The sequence below is a fragment of the Pseudophryne corroboree genome, chromosome 4, assembly GCF_028390025.1.
Source record: "Pseudophryne corroboree isolate aPseCor3 chromosome 4, aPseCor3.hap2, whole genome shotgun sequence".
NCBI classification, from domain to species: Eukaryota; Metazoa; Chordata; class Amphibia; order Anura; family Myobatrachidae; genus Pseudophryne; species Pseudophryne corroboree.
In genome coordinates, this window is record NC_086447.1 from 701,508,571 (window position 1) to 701,529,120 (window position 20,550).

At 47.1% G+C, this 20,550-nt stretch overlaps 1 protein-coding gene across 9 annotated transcripts in view; it reads left to right on the forward strand.

Moving 5' to 3' along the window:
- The window catches only part of BIRC6 (baculoviral IAP repeat containing 6), a 771,630-nt gene that overhangs the window by 525,872 nt on the left and 225,208 nt on the right, over window positions 1-20,550 (forward strand). For all 9 annotated transcript variants that reach the window (XM_063917949.1, XM_063917953.1, XM_063917952.1 and 6 more), the window contains one exon: window positions 1,987-2,118. In XM_063917949.1, coding sequence (XP_063774019.1) covers window positions 1,987-2,118 — 132 coding nt within the window. The remainder of the gene's footprint in view (window positions 1-1,986; window positions 2,119-20,550) is intronic.

The following is a 20,550-nucleotide window of genomic DNA, read 5'->3' on the forward strand; positions in this document are numbered from 1 at the left end:
CTCTTTATTATGTGGTGCCATGAGACAATTACAGCCTCCACTAATTCTCTTTTATTGGATGGATGCCTCAGATGTACCAGTTTTTTTCAAGCAGAACCACAAATGTTCTTTGGGGTTCAGGTCTGGGCTGTTTCCTACGTGAAGTTTAACAGTTTTTATAAGCATTCAAATTTCAAAAAGTGTCCGCAACTTTGACCACCACTGTGTGTGTGTGTGTGTGTGTGTGTGTGTGTGTGTATATATATATATATATATATATATATATGTGTGTCCTGTCTATAATGAAAATATGATGTAGTTGGTTTGAATTGTTGTTGCTGTATGTGAATGACAATTTTAAAATGTCTAGGTGTTCTTTCCCTTTTGCCTTTATGTAATGCACGTGCGCACACACACACACACCACACACACATATATATATATATATATAAAGTCCAGAGAAGAACGGCACTGGAGACGGTCATATGCAGTGAAAAAAGATGTATTTAAACAGGCTACAGCTGTTTCAGGGCTTCTGCCCTTTCCTCAGGCCAAATACATAAAGAGACTGGCACGGAGCAAGCTGTTTTAAGAGCCTGGGAGTGCCGACTGCTTTGCAAGTGTATGTATATATATATATATATATATATATATATATATATATCTCTCTCGAGCATATGCTTGAGTATTGAATATCAACTAGCTCCAAGATTCATGTGGATCCAGTATGTAACTTTCACAGATTTAGGTTTTTCAAATTAATTGAATATGTAATTTATTAGGGCCCATTGAATTCACAATGGGCGTTTTGAAGAGATGTTCTATTTAGAAGTCTTTTATTCATGAAACGCTTCATTTCACAAATTCACTTTGCTTCGAATATCCCCACGTTAACCGTTCTATACTACAAGGCGGTGTATTGGTCATATAGATACTTTGCACTAAACTGGGCCCCAACTGAATTCTTTACACTACTCCATTTCTGTTTGCTGGGAAAAGACCTCAGTAATTATATGCCTGGTTTGGCTTTTTCTGACAGATTTCTGATTCATGCTTTCATGAAATGACTACTTTATGGTTCATCAAAGGTACCTTATTCCTTAGTGATGGCACTGGTTCTCCGTGTCCTAACAGGATACCATGAGTTCTGTCTCTGCCCCCAAAGTAGCTAACTGGATACTCACTATGAGGGACGAATGTTGGCACAATGCTTGCTTTGTTAGGTTCTAATTCTATATTTCATGCACAAAATACAGAACATACTGAGTAACATGAGTTAAATACTTGTTTGCTTTACTATGCCTGGTAGTAATTAAACAAAGCATTGTTACTTTTACATTGGCAAACGCAATCATTGTTTTTTTAATATAGGTTTTTATTTTTAATACTTTGCTGAAGGTTATCACAGCAGTCAATTCATTCAAATACATTTCTTTCTACCATTTAAATGATGCCACTTCTGTTTCGTCTTTTGCTTCTTGTGAAGAACTTATATTCACAAACCGTCCTTGCCTTGGAAAGCACTGCAAGTAATAAGAAATTGTACTACTCTTCTCTCCCTCACTGGAACCCATCTAGCTGCTCTATGCAGCCATTTTTTTTACCCGGGCTCCTTCACTTGTCCGTCATGCCAGACAGACAGTGGATTTTGTCTGACTGAAGAGAATGTAGCCATGAGGATCAGGAGAAAACTGTAAGCTTTCATTTTCCTACTGGTGGGAGCAGCTTATAAACCCTTTCAAGACCCATTTTACAATGGCAAAGAAGCTGCCCTCCCGCAGCTGTGAGGCAGCAAAAGGAAACACATAATGCTGTACACATCCAAATTAATGCTTTCTGCATTGTTAATGGTTAGAAAAATACTGTAAATGTGTCTATTATAGTGTAAACTACCCGTATACTAGTGTTTTTGTATGGAACAGGACATATGTGTTTGAGTTATCACTTCAGGCAGCAGAGAAATTACCTCTCAGAGGCACATGGTAACTTCTAGTTCTTGTCTTATAGACACACCAAGTATTACAGCTAAGCTAATAAGTGAGCAGAAGGATGATAAAGAGAAGAAAAACCATGAGGAGAAGGAGAAAGTGAAAGCAGAAAATGGATTTCAGGATAATTACAGTGTGGTTGTTGCTTCAGGTAAATATGTAAACCATTTTGTCTTTTGCTGTTTTCAAATGTAGTGTAGTTAAGCTGGGTGACTAAGGCAGTTTGTATACAAAATCATTGTCCTGCAAGGTCATGTTACCCGAATCCAGGAGGTGGTTGCACTGTGAGCTTGTACCATGGGAAAGCTCATCCATGCTTCTAAAGGCAAGACCATATCTGTTTCTCTAACGTCCTTGAGGATGCTGGGACTCCGTAAGGACCATGGGGAATAGACGGGCTCCGCAGGAGATAGGGCACTTTAAGAAAGCTTTGGACTCTGGGTGTGCACTGGCTCCTCCCTCTATGCCCCTCCTCCAGACCTCAGTTTTACACTGTGCCCAGAGCAAGATGGGTGCACTGCAGAGAGCTCTCCAGAGTTCTCTGCCTAGAAGCATTTTTGTTTGGATTTTTTTTTTCTACCTTTTACTACTTTTTCACAGGGAGCACTGCTGGCAACAGGCTCCCTGCATCGAGGGACTGAGGAGAGAGGAGCAGACCTTCTTGTCAAAGATAGGCTCTGCTTCCTCGGCTACTGGACACCATTAGCTCCAGAGGGGGTGAACGCAGGTTCTTACTGGGCGTCCACCCCCGGAGCCGCGCCGCCGTTCTCCTCACAGAGCTAGAAGTACAGAAGACAGAAGTCGTCAGGCGGCAGAAGCCTTCAGCTTCACTGAGGTAACGCACAGCACTGCAGCTGTGCGTCATTGCTCCCATACACCTCACATACTCCGGTCACTGTAAGGGTGCAGGGCGCAGGGGGGAGGGCGCCCAGGGCAGCAATATAGACCTCTGCATGGCAAAAAGACTATATACATGTACAGGTGGGCTCTGTACATGTATATAAAAGAGCCCCCGCCATATTTTACTAAGTTTGAGCGGGACAGAAGCCCGCCGCCGAGGGGGCGGGGCTTCTCCCTCAGCACTCACAGCGCCATTTTCTCTCCACAGCACTGCTGAGAGGAAGCTCCCCGGACTCTCCCCTGCTTACACACGGTGAAAGGGTGCTTAAAAGAGAGGGGGGGGGGGCACATAATTGGCGGTTTACATATTATACAGCGCTGCTGGGGAAAAACATTTTGTGTTGGTCTCCAGGGTTATTGCGCTGGGGTGTGTGCTGGCATACTCTCTCTCTCTGTCTCTCCAAAGGGTTTTGACAGGGATACTGTCTTCAGGAAAGGGGTTCCCTGTGTGTGTGTGTGTGTGTGTGTGTGTGTGTGTGTGTGTGAAGTGTCGGTACGTGTGTGTCGACATGTTTGATGAGTAAGGCTCGCTTAATGTGGAGGGGGAGTGCTTGAATTTCAGGTCGCCGTCGGCAACGCCGACACTGGAATGGGTGGATATGCTGAATGTCTTGAATGCAAATGTCAATCTATTGCATAAAAGATTAGACAAGGCAGAAACTAGGGATCAGTCAGGTAGCCAGTCCATGCCTGTCCCTGGGGCGCCAGGTCCTTCGGGGTCTCAGAAGCGCACCATATCCCAGAGCGATGACACAGATACCGACACAGATACTGACTCTAGTGTCGACTATGAAGATGCAGAATTACAGCCGAAGGTGGCTAAGGGTATACGACACATGATTATTCCCATTAAATGACCATAGAGCATATCAGAAAATGCTGCCTTGTATATGAGGGATGCTCAGAGAGACATTTGTTTATTAAGCTCCAGATTAAATGCTATGTCTATTTCTGCTAGGCGGCTCTTGTGGACCTGAAAGTGGACGGGAGATGCCGATTCAAAGCGGCATATGGAGTCCTTGCCTAACAAAGTGGTGGAGTTTGGAGACGGCCTCTCGGATCTTGTCTCTACGGCTACGGCTGGTAAGTAAAATTTCTTACCTTATGTCCCCCCGCAGCATACAAAAAAGGCACCTCATTATCAAATGCAGTCCTTTCGTTCCAATAAAAACAAGAAGGTACGTGGATCATCCTTTGTTGCCAGAGGGAAAGGCAGGGGGGGAAAAAGCTGCACACAGCTAGTTCCCAAGAGCAGAAGTCCTCCCCTGCGTCTGCAAAGTCCACCGCATGACGCTGGGGCTTTCCGAGGGGAGGCAGATCTGGTGGGGGCTCGTCTTCGGTTTTTCAGCCACGTCTGGGTTCACTCGCAGGTGGATCCCTGGGCATTAGAGATTGTTTCTCAGGGATACAGGCTGGAATTCGAAGACTTGCCTCCTCGCCAATTTTTCAAATCGGCTCTGCCGGCTTCCCTGTCAGAGAGGGAGCTAGTGTTGGCAGCAATCCAAAAATTGTATATTCAACAGGTGATTGTCACAGTTCCTCATCTCCAGCAAGGAGAGGGATATTACTCAACCCTGTTTGTGGTCCCGAAACAGGACGGTTCGGTCAGACCCATTTTAAACTTGAAATCTCTGAACCTGTACTTGAAGAGGTTCAAGTTCAAAATGGAATCACTCAGGGCGGTCATCGCCAGCCTGGAGGGGGGGATTGGATGGTGTCCCTGGACATAAAGGATGCTTACCTTCATGTTCCGATATTCCCCCCGCATCAGGCGTTCCTGAGATTTGCAGTGCAGGACTGTCACTACCAATTTCAGACTTTGCCGATTGGGCTTTCCACGGCCCCGAGAATTTTCACCAAGGTAATGGCGGAAATGATGGTGCTCCTGCGCAGGCAGGGGGTCACAATTATCCCATACTTGGACGATCTCCTCATAAAGGCGAGATCTCGGGAGAGGTTGCTGGACAGCGTGTCTCTGTCCATGAAGACGTTGCAGATACACGGCTGGATTCTCAATATACCGAAGTCCCAGCTAGTCCCTACAACGCGTCTGACCTTTTTGGGGCTGATTCTAGACACTGACCAGAAAAAGGTTTTTCTTCCGATCGAAAAGGTTCAGGAACTCATAGCCATGGTCAGGAACCTATTAAAACCAAAAAAGGTTTCAGTGCATCATTGCATGCGGGTCCTGGGGAAGATGGTGGCTTCCTACGAGGCCATCCCTTTCGGCAGGTTCCATGCGAGGACTTTTCAATGGGACCTCTTGGACAAGTGGTCCGGGTCCTATTTACAAATGCATCAAAGGATCACCCTGTCTCCCAGGACCAGGGTATCTCTCCTGTGGTGGCTGAACAGTGCTCACCTACTAGAAGGTCGCAGGTTCGGCATTCAGGACTGGGTCCTGGTGACCACGGACGCAAGCCTCCGAGGCTGGGGAGCAGTGACACTGGGAAGAAATTTCCTAGGTCTCTGGTCAAGCCTAGAGTCTAGTCTCCACATCAACGTCCTGGAGTTGAGGGCCATATACAACGCCCTGCGTCAAGCGGAGGAATTGCTTCGGAGAAAACCGGTTCTGATTCAGTCAGACAATGTCACGGCAGTGGCTCATATAAACCGCCAAGGCGGAACAAGGAGCAGAATGGCCATGGCAGAAGCGACCAGGATTCTACGCTGGGCGGAAGGCCATGTAAGCGCGCTGTCAGCGGTGTTCATCCCGGGGGTGGACAACTGGGACGCGGACTTCCTCAGCAGGCACGACCTGCATCCGGGAGAGTGGGGACTTCATCAAGAAGTCTTCGCACAGATCACGGATCTTTGGGGACTGCCTCAAATCGACATGATGGCATCCCGTCTCAACAAAAAGCTAAAGCGGTATTGCGCCAGGTCAAGGGACCCTCAGGCGGTAGCGCTAGACGCTCTGGTGACACCTTGGGTGTTCAGATCGGTCTATGTGTTTCCTCTTCTTCCTCTCATACCCAAGGTGTTGAGAATAATACGAAGAAGCAGGGTCGGAACAATACTCATTGTTCCGGATTGGCCACGGAGGACTTGGTATCCGGAGCTGCAAGAGTTGCTCGCAGGGGATCCGTGGCCTCTTCCTCTAAGGCAGGACATGCTGCGGCAGGGGCCCTGTTTATTCCAAGACTTACCGCGGCTGCGTTTGACGGCATGGCGGTTGAACGCCGGATCCTAGCGGAAAAAGGGATTCCGGAGGAAGTCATTCCTACCCTGATCAAGGCTAGGAAAGACGTGACGTTAAAACATTATCACCGTATATGGCGGAAATATGTTTCTTGGTGTGAGGCCAGAGCTGCTACTACGGAGGAGTTCCATTTGGGCCGTCTACTTCACTTCCTTCAAACAGGAGTGACTTTGGGCCTAAAATTAGGGTCCATAAAGGTCCAGATTTACGCCTTATCCATTTTCTTTCAAAGAGAATTGGCCTCTATTCCTGAAGTACAGACCTTTGTGAAGGGAGTGCTGCATATTCAGCCTCCCTTTGTGCCTCCGGTGGCGCCTTGGGATCTTAACGTGGTGTTACGTTTCCTCAAGTCACCTTGGTTTGAACCACTCAAAACTGTGGAGTTGAAATGTTGTTGGCGTTAGCTTCGGCAAGACGTGTTTCCGAATTGGCGGCTTTATCACATAAAAGCCCATACTTGGTTTTTCACGTGGATAGGGCAGAGTTGAGGACTCGCCCTCACTTTCTGCCAAAAGTGGTCTCATCTTTTCATGTGAACCAACCTATTGTCGTGCCTGTGGCTACACGGGACTTGGAGGATTCCGAGTCCCTGGATGTAGTCAGGGCTTTGAAGATTTATGTGACCAGAACGGCTAGAATCAGGAAGACTGAAGCTTTGTTCGTTCTGTATGTGGCCAACAAGGTTGGCGCTCCTGCTTCAAAGCAGACTATTGCTCGCTGGATCTGCAACACGATTCAGCAGGCGCATTCTACGGCAGGATTGCAGTTACCGAAATCGGTTAAGGCCCACTCCACTAGGAAAGTGGGCTCTTCTTGGGCAGCTGCCCGAGGGGTCTCGGCATTACAGTTGTGCCGAGCAGCTACTTGGTCGGGGACAAACACCTTTGCAAAGTTCTATAAGTTTGATACCCTGGCTGAGGAGGACCTCCTGTTTGCTCAATCGGTGCTTCAGAGTCATCCGCACTCTCCCGCCCGTTTGGGAGCTTTGGTATAATCCCCATGGTCCTTAAGGAGTCCCAGCATCCTCAAGGACGTTAGAGAAAATAAGATTTTACTTACCGGTAAATCTATTTCTCGTAGTCCGTAGAGGATGCTGGGCGCCCGTCCCAAGTGCGGACTTCTTCTGCAAGACTTGTATATAGTTATTGCTTACATAAGGGTTATGTTATAGTTTTTCGGTGGAACCGTGGATATGTTGTTCATACTGTTAACTGGGTAAGTTTATCACAAGTTATACGGTGTGATTGGTGTGGCTGGTATGAATCTTGCCCTTAGATTTACAAAAATCCTTCCTCGTACTGTCCATCTCCTCTGAGCACAGTTTCTCTAACTGAGGTCTGGAGGAGGGGCATAGAGGGAGGAGCCAGTGCACACCCAGAGTCCAAAGCTTTCTTAAAGTGCCCTATCTCCTGCGGAGCCAGTCTATTCCCCATGGTCCTTACGGAGTCCCAGCATCCTCTACGGACAACGAGAAATAGATTTACCGGTAAGTAAAATCTTATTTTTGGTAGGATCAATATTTTATAAGACGACACCTTCTCCAAACACCACTTGTGCCAGAGCTCTCACCGCCGATTACTGTATATTGGTCTCCTAGAAATGTCTGCGTCCAAAGGTTAACAGCACCAGCAGCTGGGGAGGCAGAGGATTGGCGAGACCAAGGCTAATTTGTCTGGCCAGACCTAAATGAAATGGGGTTTTTTAAATTCTGCCACCGGACTCCTGTTGGGACATTGATACAGAGGAGTCTGTGAGCTAACTTGATTCTACTGTAGCAGTGCTTATTAATATCCACAGTAGTGGATTTGAATTCATCTGAAACAAAGTTTCTGTTTGATGTGCTAAAGTGTATAAATATTGAGTGATAAACCACAAGCAAATTCAAAAAGGGAACATTTCTGCTACAACTAATGTGGAATTGATATTGTTATATATCTCTACATGTATATTGCTGTTTGAATTACAGTGCTTATAGAAATAATGTAGAATATATAATTGAAAAGCCGGCCGCTGGATGTGATTTTTATCTATTTTATAAATGTTGTATTTTAATAAATTGATTATTAATTCCTGAGCGCTGCAATATTTCTACTTTGGTTTCTACTACATTTTATAGGGTTGAGAAATGAAGTTGGCTGAGCGCGTGGTCACCCCTTTTTGTGTGTTCATTATTTTATATCATATAGATTTTTTGGTCAGACAAATAGGAAATACAGGTTCCTGTAATTGAAGTAAGTGTTGAGCATCTCACTCTTCCATTTACCCATCGTGCTAGACATTTATTGTTTTATTGGCTTACCATGTGATTTTACTGAACTATCTAATGGCTGCAGAAGATGAATGGTCTTTGGCAATCCCAGCTGTCACCTGGCTCCCAAAGGGTCTCATTCATCATCGACATTGGTGGTGACTGTGGTGGCTCTGCTATCTTGCTGGGCAGCACAGTAAGTACCACTTCCTTTCTAGTGCTGGTGAAGATGAATGAATTGAGCTACATTCAGCTCCAGTATGAGGGGAGGAGTCCTTACGACCTCCACAACCCCCAGGTTCCACTGGAAAAGACAGGTAAAGTATGAGCGGCTTCAGCAGCCATCATGCACTATTCAAAACACAGCAGACCGTACTGGCTTTCAGAACATGCTTGGCACTGGCAGGAAGTGATTACCTTGGACAGCTTGTCACCTCCACCCTGTTTTTAATATTGTGCCAGGAGCTCCTGCTCGCCTTTATCCCTGTAGTGGTTTCCTACTGTCTACTCTTCCTCCTCTGTAGCTGAAACAAGATTGCAAAAGGGGTTTGTATAGTGTTTTCTGACTTGTACTCTATATCTTTTTTTTTTTTTTTTCTCTCTATAGGCTATTTTCTATTTTTGGTAAAGGGACTTATTTCAAGTTTCAACTTGCCCTGTGACTTTTTTTTTTTTTTTCAACTCTTGTACAAAATGTCACCAAAAGTTGCTGAGTGGACACACGCTAGCAGTGGTTGCTATTGCAGCTCGCCATGTGTCCCCTTTGTGTGGACGGCAGAAAGGCAACATATAGTGTCTTCACAAGAGGAAGAGCCAGTTTAAACACATTTTCTCTGACGTCCTAGTGGATGCTGGGGACTCCGTCAGGACCATGGGGATATAGCGGCTCCGCAGGAGACAGGGCACAATAATAAAAGCTTTAGTATCAGGTGGTGTGCACTGGCTCCTCCCCCTATGACCCTCCTCCAAGCCTCAGTTAGATTTTTGTGCCCGACGAGAAGGGTGCAATCTAGGTGGCTCTCCTGAGCTGCTTAGAATAAAAGTTTAAGTTAGGTTTTTTATTTTCAGTGAGTCCTGCTGGCAACAGGCTCACTGCTACGAGGGACTTAGGGGAGAGAAGAAAACTCACCTGCGTGCAGGATGGATTTGCTTCTTAGGCTACTGGACACCATTAGCTCCAGAGGGAGTCGGAACACAGGTCTCACCCTGGGGTTCGTCCCGGAGCCGTGCCGCCGACCCCCCTTACAGATGCCGAAGTTGAAGAGGTCCAGAGGTCCAGAAACAGGCGGCAGAAGACTTTCAGTCTTCATAAGGTAGCGCACAGCTGCAGCTGTGCGCCATTGTTGTCAGCACACTTCACCAACAGTCACCAACTGTCACTGAGGGTGCAGGGCGCTGGGGGGGGCGCCCTGGGCAGCAATGTATAATACCTTTTTATGGCTAAAATACATCACATATAGCCCTTGAGGCTATATGGATGTATTTAACCCCTGCCAAATCTCACAAACTCCGGGAGAAGAGCCCGCCGAAAAGGGGGCGGGGCCTATTCTCCTCAGCACACGGCGCCATTTTCCTGCTCAGCTCTGCTGTGAGGAAGGCTCCCAGGCTCTCCCCTGCACTGCACTACAGAAACAGGGTTAAAACAGAGAGGGGGGGCACTTATTTGGCGATATGATTACATATATAAAAATGCTATAAGGGAAAACACTTGTATAAGGGGTTGTCCCTGTATAATTATAGCGTTTTTGGTGTGTGCTGGCAAACTCTCCCTCTGTCTCCCCAAAGGGCTAGTGGGGTCCTGTCCTCTGTCAGAGCATTCCCTGTGTGTGTGCTGTGTGTCGGTACGTGTGTGTCGACATGTAGGAGGACGATGTTGGTGAGGAGGCGGAGCAAATTGCCTGTATTGGTGATGTCACTCTCTAGGGAGTCGACACTGGAATGGATGGCTTATTTAGGAATTACGTGATAATGTCAACACGCTGCAAGGTCGGTTGACGACATGAGACGGCCGGCAAACAAATTAGTACCTGTCCAGGCGTCTCAGACACCGTCAGGGGCTTGTAAAAACGCCCATTTACCTCAGTCGGTCGACACAGACACGGACACTGACTCCAGTGTCGACGGTGAAGAAACAAACGTATTTTCCTATAGGGCCACACGTTTCATGTTAAGGACAATGAAGGAGGTGTTACATATTTCTGATACTACAAGTACCACAAATAAGGGTATTATGTAGGGTGTGAATAAACTACTTGTAGTTTTTCCTGAATCAGAAAAATTAAATGAAGTGTGTGATGATACGTGGGTTTCCTCCGATAGAAAATTATTGGCGGTATACCCTTTCCCGCCAGAAGTTAGGGCGAGTTGGGAAACACACCTTAGGGTGAATAAGGCGCTCACACGCTTATAAAAACAAGTGGCGTTACCGTATCCAGATACGGCAGCCCTCAAGGAGCCAGCTGATAGGAAGCTGAAAAATATCCTAAAAGTATATACACATATACTGGTGTTATACTACGACCAGCAATCGCCTCAGCCTGGATGTGCAGCGCTGAGGGGGCTTGGTCGGATTTCCTGACTGAAAATATTGATACCCTTGACAGGGACAAGATTTTATTGACTATAGAGCATTTTAAGGATGCATTTCTATATATGCGAGATGCGCAGAGGGATATTTGCATTCTGGCATCAAGAGTAAATGTGATGTCCATATCTGCCAGACGACAGTGGTCAGGTGATGCAGATTCCAGACGGCACATGGAAGTATTGCCGTATAAAGGGGCGGTCCATCGGACCTGGTGGCCATGGCAACAGCTGAAAAATCCACCTTTTGTTACCCCAAGTCACATCTCAGCAGAAAAGGACACAGTCTTTTCAGTCTCAGTCCTTTCGTCCCCATAAGGGCAGGCGGGCAAAAGGGCCAGTCATATCTGCCCAGGGGTAGAGGAAAGGGAAGAAGACTGCAGCAGGCAGCCCATTCCCAGGAACAGAAGCCCTCCACAGCTTCTGCCAAGTCCGCAGCATGACGCTGGGGCCGTACAAGCGGACTCAGGTGCGGTAGGGGGTCATCTCAAGAGTTTCAGCACGCAGTGGGCTCACTCACAAGTGGACTCCTGGATCCTACACGTAGTATCCCAGGTGTACATTGGAAATTCGATACGTCTCCCCCTCACAAGTTCCTGAAGTCTGCTTTACCAACGTCTCCCTCCGACAGGGAGGCAGTATTGGGAACAATTCACAGGCTGTATTCCCAGCAGATGATAATCAAAGTACCCCTTCTACAACAAGGGAAGGGGTATTATTCCACACTATATTGTGGTACTGAAGCCAGACGGCTAGGTGAGATCTGAAATATTTGAACACTTACATACAAGCGTTCAAATCAAGATGGAGTCACTCAGAGCAGTGATAGCGAACCAGGAAGAAGGGGACGATATGGTGTCACTGGATATCACGGACGCTTACCTACATGTCCAAATTTGCCCTTCTCACCAAGGGTACCTCAGGTTCGTGGTACAGAACTGTCACTATCAGTTCAGACGCTGCCGTTTGGATTGTCCACGGCACCCCGGGTCTTTACCAAGGTAATGGCCGAAATGATGATTCTTCTTAAAAGAAATATGGACGCTTTCCTGATAAGGGCAAGGTCCAGAGAACAGTTGGAGGTCGGAGTAGCACTATCTTAAGTAGTTCTACGACAGCACGAGTGGATTCTAAATATTCCAATATCGCAGTTTTTTCCGACGACACGTCTACTGTTCCTAGGGATGATTCTGGACACAGTCCAGAAAAGGATGTTTTCTCCCGGAGAAGAAAGCCAGGGAGTTATCCGAGCTAGTCAGGAACCTCCTAAAACCAGGAAAAGTATCAGTGCATCATTGCACAAGGATCCTGTGAAAAATGGTGGTTTCTTACAAAGCGATCCCATTCGGTAGATTTCACGCAAGAACCTTTACGTGGGATCTGCTGGAAAAATGGTCCGGATCGCATCTTCAGATGCATCAGCGGATAACCCTGTCTCCAAGGACAAGGGTGTTTCTTCTGCGGTGGCTGCAGAGTGCTCATCTATGAAAGGGCCGCAGATTCGGCATTCAGGACTGGGTCCTGGTGACCACGGATGCCAGCCTGAGTGGCTGGGGAGCAGTCACACAAGGAAAAAATTTCCAGAGAGTGTGATCGAGTCTGGAGACTTCTCTCCACATAAATATACTGGAGCTAAGGGCAATTTACAATGCTCTAAGCTTAGCAAGACCTCTGCTTCAAGGTCAGCCGGTATTGATCCAGTGGGACAACATCACGGCAGTCGCCCACGTAAACAGACAGGGCGGCACAAGAAGCAGGAGGGAAATGGCAGAAACTGCAAGGATTCTTCGCTGGGCGAAAAATCATGTGATAACACTCTCAGCAGTGTTCATTCCGGGAGTGGAAAACTGGGAAGCAGACTTCCTCAGCAGGCATGACCTCCACCCGGGAGAGTGGGGACTTCATCGGGAAGTCTTCCACATGATTGTAAACCGTTGTGAAAAACCAAAGGTGGACATGATGGCGTCCCGCCTGAACAAAAAACTAGATATTGCGCCAGGTCAAGGGACCCTCAGGCAATAGCGGTGGACGCTCTGGTAACACTGTGGATGTACCAGTCAGAGTATGTGTTCCCTCCTATGCCTCTCATACAAAAAGTACTGAGAATCATAAGAGGGAGATGAGTAAGAATGATACTCGTGGTTCCGGATTGGCCAAGAAGGACTTGGTACCCGAAACTTCAAGAGATGTTCACGGAAGACCCGTGGCCTCTACCTTTAAGAAAGGACCTGCTCCAGCAGGGGCCTTGTCTGTTCCAAGACTTACCGCGGCCGCGTTTGACGGCATGGCGGTTGAACGCCGGATCCTGAAAGGGCATTCCAGATGAAGTCATCCCTACCCTGGTCGAAGACAGGAAGGATGTAACCGCAAAACATTTTCACCGCATTTGGCGAAGATATGTTGCGTGGTGTGAGGCCAAGAAGGCCCCTACAGAGGAATTCCAACTGGGTCGTTTCCTACATTTCCTGAAAACAGGACTGTCTATGGGCCTAAAATTAGGGTCCATTAAGGTTCAAATTTCGGCCCTGTCGAATTTCTTCCAGAAAGAACTGGCTTTAGTGCCTGACGTTCAGATGTTTGTAAAAGGGGTACTGCATATACAGCCTCCTTTTGTGCCCCAGTGGCACCTTGGGATCTCAATGTTGTTTTGAGTTTCCTAAAGTCACATTGGTTTGAACCACTCACCACTGTGGACTTAAAATATCTCACATGGAAGGTGACGATGCTATTAGCCCTGGCTTCAGCCAGGCGTGTGTCAGAATTGGCGGCTTTATCATATATAAAGCCCTTACTTAATTTTTCATTCTGACAGGGCAGAATTGAGGACTCGTCCTCAATTTCTCCTTAAGGTGTTTTCTGTTTTTCACATGAACCAACCTATTGTGGTACCTGCGGGTACTAGGGACTTGGAGGACTCCAAGTTACTTGACGTTGTCAGGGCCCTGAAAAATATGTTTCCAGGAAGGCTGGAGTCAGAAAATCTGACTCGCTGTTTAGCCTGTATGCACCCAACAAGATGGGTGCTCCTGCTTCTAAGCAGACGATTGCTCGCTGGATTGGTAATACAATTCAGTTTACACATTCTGTGGCAGGCCTGCCACAGCCAAAATCGGTAAAAGCCCATTCCAAAAGGAAGGGGGCTCATCTTGGGCGACTGCCCGAGGGGTCTCGGCTTTACAACTTTGCCGAGCAGTTACTTGGTCAGGGGAAAACACGTTTGCTAAATTCTACAAATTTGATACCCTGGCTGAGGAGGACATGGAGTTCTCTCATTCGGTGCTGCAGGGTCATCCGCACTCTCCCGCCCGTTTGGGAGCTTTGGTATAATCCCCATGGTCCTGACGGAGTCCCCAGCATCCACTAGGACGTCAGAGAAAATAAGATTTTACTTACCGATAAATCTATTTCTCGTAGTCCGTAGTGGATGCTGGGCGCCCATCCCAAGTGCGGATTGTCTGCAATACTTGTACATAGTTATTGTTACAAAAATCGGGTTATTCTTGTTGTGAGCCATCTTTTCAGAGGCTCCTTCGTTGTTATCATACTGTTAACTGGGTTCAGATCACAGGTTGTACGGTGTGATTGGTGTGGCTGGTATGAGTCTTACCCGGGATTCAATATCCTTCCTTATTATGCACGCTCGTCCGGGCACAGTATCCTAACTGAGGCTTGGAGGAGGGTCATAGGGGGAGGAGCCAGTGCACACCACCTGATCCTAAAGCTTTTATTATTGTGCCCTGTCTCCTGCGGAGCCGCTATATCCCCATGGTCCTGACGGAGTCCCCAGCATCCACTACGGACTACGAGAAATAGATTTATCGGTAAGTAAAATCTTATTGTTCTTGATTCAGGTCCCAATGAATTAGCGGTGCGTGTGCCGGACCCATACTGCGCATATGAACAACGGGTCTGCAACGTTAGATACAGATCGGCAGCAGACTGTCAGTGATTGAGTCTGCTGTAGTTTGGGGGCAGTGAGGGGGCATCTGCAGCCTCCATTTTCGCCTGTATCTGCTGTTATGGGGGACTGACGAGGCCAGGATCTCAGATATTTCCTGGCCTCTTTGTGGGATCTGCTTTGGCCATCGTAGTCAAACGATGGTGTTGCAGATGATGTGATACTGCATCCTAGGATGCAGCTTGGATCACTAATGCAGCAGGGGGCGTTATGCCTTTGTCCAGACCTAGTCAGAATTTAATTCGGAGTGCTCCTCTCAAAAAGAAAAGGATATTGTTACAAAAGAACCAGGTCTTGAGGAATCCTTGTTGTGATGAGGATTCTTTAAAACTGATTTGGGTGGATAATATATGCAGGCTCTACAGATCGAAGACGGTGGGAAGTAAAGGGAACTTATTTGTATTTTAGCTAGTCCTGGACCAACCCTTATCTCAAGTCTGGGGTCACTCTCGCATTGCAGACACGTTATGGATAAATAGGGAATCCATCTATGGTGGATGCCTAAGCAGCATAATTGACTAAGGCTACCACTATTCCAGTTTTTAATGCAGCAGCTTTTAAGGTCTAAGGTTTTAAGACTAACCTTGTGTCCATGATTGCACTGACTGGTGCCTAGTTATTACCCATTTGATCCCTTGCTTGGGAAAACAAGGCTGTGTGGAATAGTGATCAGGGCAGTTTATAGCTTATAGAAGGCACTGGGAGGTGTCTGCTTATTACATTGAAGCGATATTTTCTTCAGTGGTCTCTGCTTGCCAAGCCCTCTGATTGAAGGCGTGGGAGGCTGACCTTTATCGAAAGCTCTGAAATTCCTTACTTATTCTGGTACTTTTTTTTTTATTCGGTCCTGAGTCAGGTTATGAGCAGGAATAGTAAATGTGACTGGGTTGTTTTTGGTCCTTTCACATTGCCAGTAAAGACATGGGCTAAGAGGAAGACCTTTCCATGAAAAGTCAATTGGTCAAGCCCACAGTGAAACCATCTGTATGACGGGCAGTCTGCCCACCTGGCAGAAGATGCTGCGTTAGCCCCATCAACCGAGTTCAGTGCCTCAATTCTACTTCAGATTCCTGTTTGAAAGACATCATGGATCTGGATACATCGTCAGTCTCCTCAGAGCAGCACCGTGAAGTGTGTTTCACTTGAGAAATATTTAGCTTTTTGGATGTTTTCATGTCCCTGGGGGTTTATTTATTTTATTTATTTATTAACAGTTTCTTATATAGCGCAGCAAATTCAGAAGATAAGGCAGTTCTTCTTACGAGCTCAAACCCGGTTTTACTAAATCTATCTTTATAAAAATATTGTTATTCCAGCACTTAGAAATTATCTACAGAGGAAGAGGAATTCATTCATCATTATTAGAGCCTTGAAGGTCTGTCACCAGGACTCTTCATGTAAAAAAAAAAAAAAAAAATTGGAAAAACTTCTGGTTCTAAATAGTGATTACAAGAATGCTTGGCTGGTGTCCAAGCAGCCGGTTGCTTGATGAGTTATGGCTGTGATTAGTCACTCTTTCATTGCGGTAGGAAAGCTTGTTCCTTACAGTGTAAAAACTAATTCTACCATAGCTAAGCACCTATTTGACTGTTACATAAGTTGATTTTGCTGAGCAAATGTGTGGGCAGTCACATGATTTTAAGACTTCCAGGTTTGTTTTTGTAGCACTCTACTACCACCTGTACCTGGTGACTTGCAGACGCCTCACCGGTTTAGAGGGTGCACTATACTCCAGCAGTCTACAATGGCGGTGCCATCTTATGTGGTTTTCATATGGTGGCTGCCGATCCTGGAGTGCACTTTCTCTCATAACCGGATAGATGGTCACTGGTGCTGCAAAACAGAATGGCCTCTCTGTGGGGGGAGGGGACGGAGCTTCGGGCTGCTGAGTTCTCCCTGGCTTCACCCTAACAGCTGTGTAGCAGGCTAAGGGCACCACTGTTGACAAGTCCTTCCCTAATGGACCTGACCAAGCTGAGAGTTGGCTCAAGGAACTTCAATATGTGGCTTCTCTCCTCTGTAGCTGCCAGTAGTCACTTTCTGGAAGCTAAGTACCACTTGCTGTTGTGTATTTTTATTCTGTTTGTACCTCATGCCACTGTTTATTTATTCTGACCCCTGTTTTTTCAAGGAAGTGTGCCATTATAAGAGGCTATACCACTGTACTGTGCCATTGCTGGGAGTCGGGATGCTGCTATACTGGGCATCATACTGAGCCTGTCAGAATGGGTTCAGTATGATTTACCGGTGGCCAGGATGCCAGTCGTCAATATACTGACCCCGGCATACGGGTGGCAGTATGCCAGCAGCGGGGCAAGCACAGAGAGCCCCCTTGTGGGCTTGGTGGCTCGCTGTGCTCGACACAGGCTCTATACCCACTCTATGGGTGTTGTAGACATCCACAGGTGGGAATAGTCCTGTTGCACTGGTATTCTGGCTGCCGGCATTGCCAGCTGTCGGGATTCCAGCATCTGTATCCTGAATGCCAGGATACTGACAGCTCGCAAATTAAACGTATACCATCAGAATGCCACTATACTGTGCACCATATTGACTATGTTGGGGTACCGCTATACTGTACGCCATCTACTGTGTCAGGGTACTGCTATACTGCGCACCATACTATGTGTGTTGGGGTACAGCTAAACTGTTAGCCATAGTAAGTGTGCCAGGGTACCGCTATACGGTGTGCCATACTGAGTGTGTTGGGGTATCGTTATACTGTACACTATTCTCAGTTTGTCAGGGTATATCAGGTTGGGTCTGTCATAATGCTGTTGTACTATGCACCATACTGAGTGCCGCAATATGATACACCATACTGGATTTTTTGGGGTACCGCTATACAATACACCATACTAAGTGTGTCATGGTACCCCTATACAGTACTCCATACGGAGTCTGTCAATATACCACTATATTGTACACAATAGTGTGTATCGGGGTACTGCTGTACTCTACGGCACACCAAGGTCAAGTTGACAGGCGGTCTCCGGGGTGATATGCGCAGCCTGTGCTGTTGGGTTTGGTGACATGCAGACATTGATGGTGCCTGCATCTACCTGATGGAGTCGACATGGTTTTGCTTTCCAAAAGTCTCAACTAATTCGTGGTCACCACATTTTGTTCTTGGGAGTGGTTTTCAACACCTCTCTACGGAATTTGGTCATGACAGTATGTTAGTCTTAAAGTTGTTCAGCAGCACAATGGTTCCACATTTCCAGGTTCAACTCGCATGAATTCCATTTGGTGATTCTCCCAATTTGGACTAGGTGCTCTGCATTCCTCACGTCTTAGTTTCTCGTTCTGTCCAACAGCAATCTCTGCGTTGGTGGCTGGTTTCCAATCATGTCTGAGCCTTGCTTACACCAATTTGGGTCATTGTGTCCATGGACGCAAGTCTCGTAGGTTTGGATACTGTGATATTACAACTTAAGCTCTGGCCACCATCGTGGATAGCCCTTACAATCAACAAGCTCATGCCTGAGCCATAATTTTGGTTCTCTTAGGAGCGCAGTCTGTCCTTTCCGGACAGTTTCTATTCATTCGAACAATCGCCAGGGTGGTGACATATGTACGTCATCACAAGAGCAATACATCCTGACTTCTTTTCTAAAGCATGTTCCAGCACTCTTACCGGTGTTCATGTTGTACATGGGAAATTGCGAAGTGGATTTTCTCTTTCAGCAGTTGGGTCGGTCATGGGGCCTTCTAAGGAGGGATCTCGTGGCCTCTCAACACAACTCCAAAGTTCAATGGTTTTGTTCGACATCCAGGAACCTTTTAGCTTCCCTTATGGCTGCCATTACGGATCTGTGGCATTTTCATCTGGCACACCGTTCACAATACGGGTGCTCAGATGGCTCAGGAATTACCTGATAACAGTACTTCTAGTAGCTTCAGGCTACCAAGCAGGTCGTAGTACATCATCAAAGTTTCATGAAGTCCCGTGTGCTGTCTTCCTCTACGTCCAGATATGCTTTGCAAAAGTTCATTTCTACATACTGGCTGTCCCTCATTGAAATTAGAAACATGGCTTTTGATACAAGCATTTAAAGGCTACAGGTTTCTCTTACGTCCTAGAGGATGCTGGGGTCCACATTAGTACCACGGGGTATAGACTGGTCCACCAGGAGCCATTGGCACTTTAAGAGTGTGAGAGTGTGGGCTGGCTCCTCCCTCTATGCCCCTCCTACCAGACTCAGTTTAGAAAATGTGGCCGCAGGAGCCGGTCACAGCTATGGGAGCTCTACAGAGCTTCTTTAGTAAAAGTTTATTATAGAGTTTTTTTTATTTTACAGGGAGGCTGCTGGCAACAGCCTCCCCGATTCGTGGGATTAAGGGGGGGGGGGGGGGAGTAGTGTCCGCCTTGCGGGATCTGAGCCACTATCTCCGCTAACAGGACACTGAGCTCCAGAGGGGATCGAACGTTCCCTGCTACAGGGGATCGATCACCCCGGTAGCATGCCACCACCCCCTTACAGAGCCAGAAGATCGGTGGCGAGTGAGTCACTGGCCCCCCTAGCAAGCGGGGAGCCGGTGTGAAGATGGCGGCAACAGGGTATGGAGCTTATCTTCAGAGTGGACCCAGCAGCGTACAGCGCCATTTTTCTGCCTGCAGAAACGCTGTCAGTGATGTGCAGTTCCTCCAGAGCAACTCCAGCTATCTCTCACGGTACCAGGGGGTTGTAGAAGGGGGAAGGGGGGGGAGAGGCTGTGTAATACTGTGTAACCTATTAAAGTACACAGTCAGCGCTGGTTTAAGGTCTCCCTATACCTGGAAAGCGCTGTGTGTGGGTTGGCTCCAATCCCTGTGTCTCTCTTGCCATTCTTGGGGGTGAAACTCTGTCCTCCTGTGTGTGTGTGTGTGTGTGTGTGTTTCTGTGTCTTTGGTCTACATTAAGCTATGTCCAGGGACTCCGTTGTCCAGGGACTCTGTGTCATATGCTGCAGAGGATTTGTCCTCTCAGGATGATGCCATTCCGTGTAATCAGGATTGCACTGTTTTAGCACAGATACCAGCAAGGGAGCCTGAATGGTTATCCTCTATCAAATCCATGATTTCTCAGATCTCGATTAGGGTTGCACAGAATGAATCTGCAGCTCAGGTTTTACAGAACTCTATAGCAGTTTGGTCCCGTTCTGTTACCTCAGGGCCCCCCTCAGTAGGTTCCCATAAACGTGCTCTTGCACAGATTATGCAGGATGACACGGATACTGACTCTGACATGGCAGACGGTGATGGGGATGTGCTTAGAAGGGCCGCATCTCTTGCTAAAGGGGTGCAGTTGATGATAGAGGCTATAAGGGATGTGTTGAATATTGCAGATACAACACCGGAGCAAGTTGAGGAGGCTTACTTCACTGACAGTAAGAAAGCCTCGCTAACCTTCCCTGCGTCCAAAGAATTAAATGCTATATTTGAGAGAGCATGGGAAAACCCGGAGAAAAAATTCCAAATCCCTAGAAGGGGTTGCTTTTCCCTTCCCTGAGGAGGATAGGAAAAGATGGGAAAACCCACCCATAGTGGACACGTCTGTATCCAGACTCTCAAAAAAGGTGGTTTTACCTATTCCAGGATCTACCGCCTTGAAGGAGCCGGCTGATCGCAAAATTGATACTACGCTGAAATCCATATACACTGCTTCAGGCGCGATACTACGGCCTACTATTGCCTGTGCATGAATTTCCA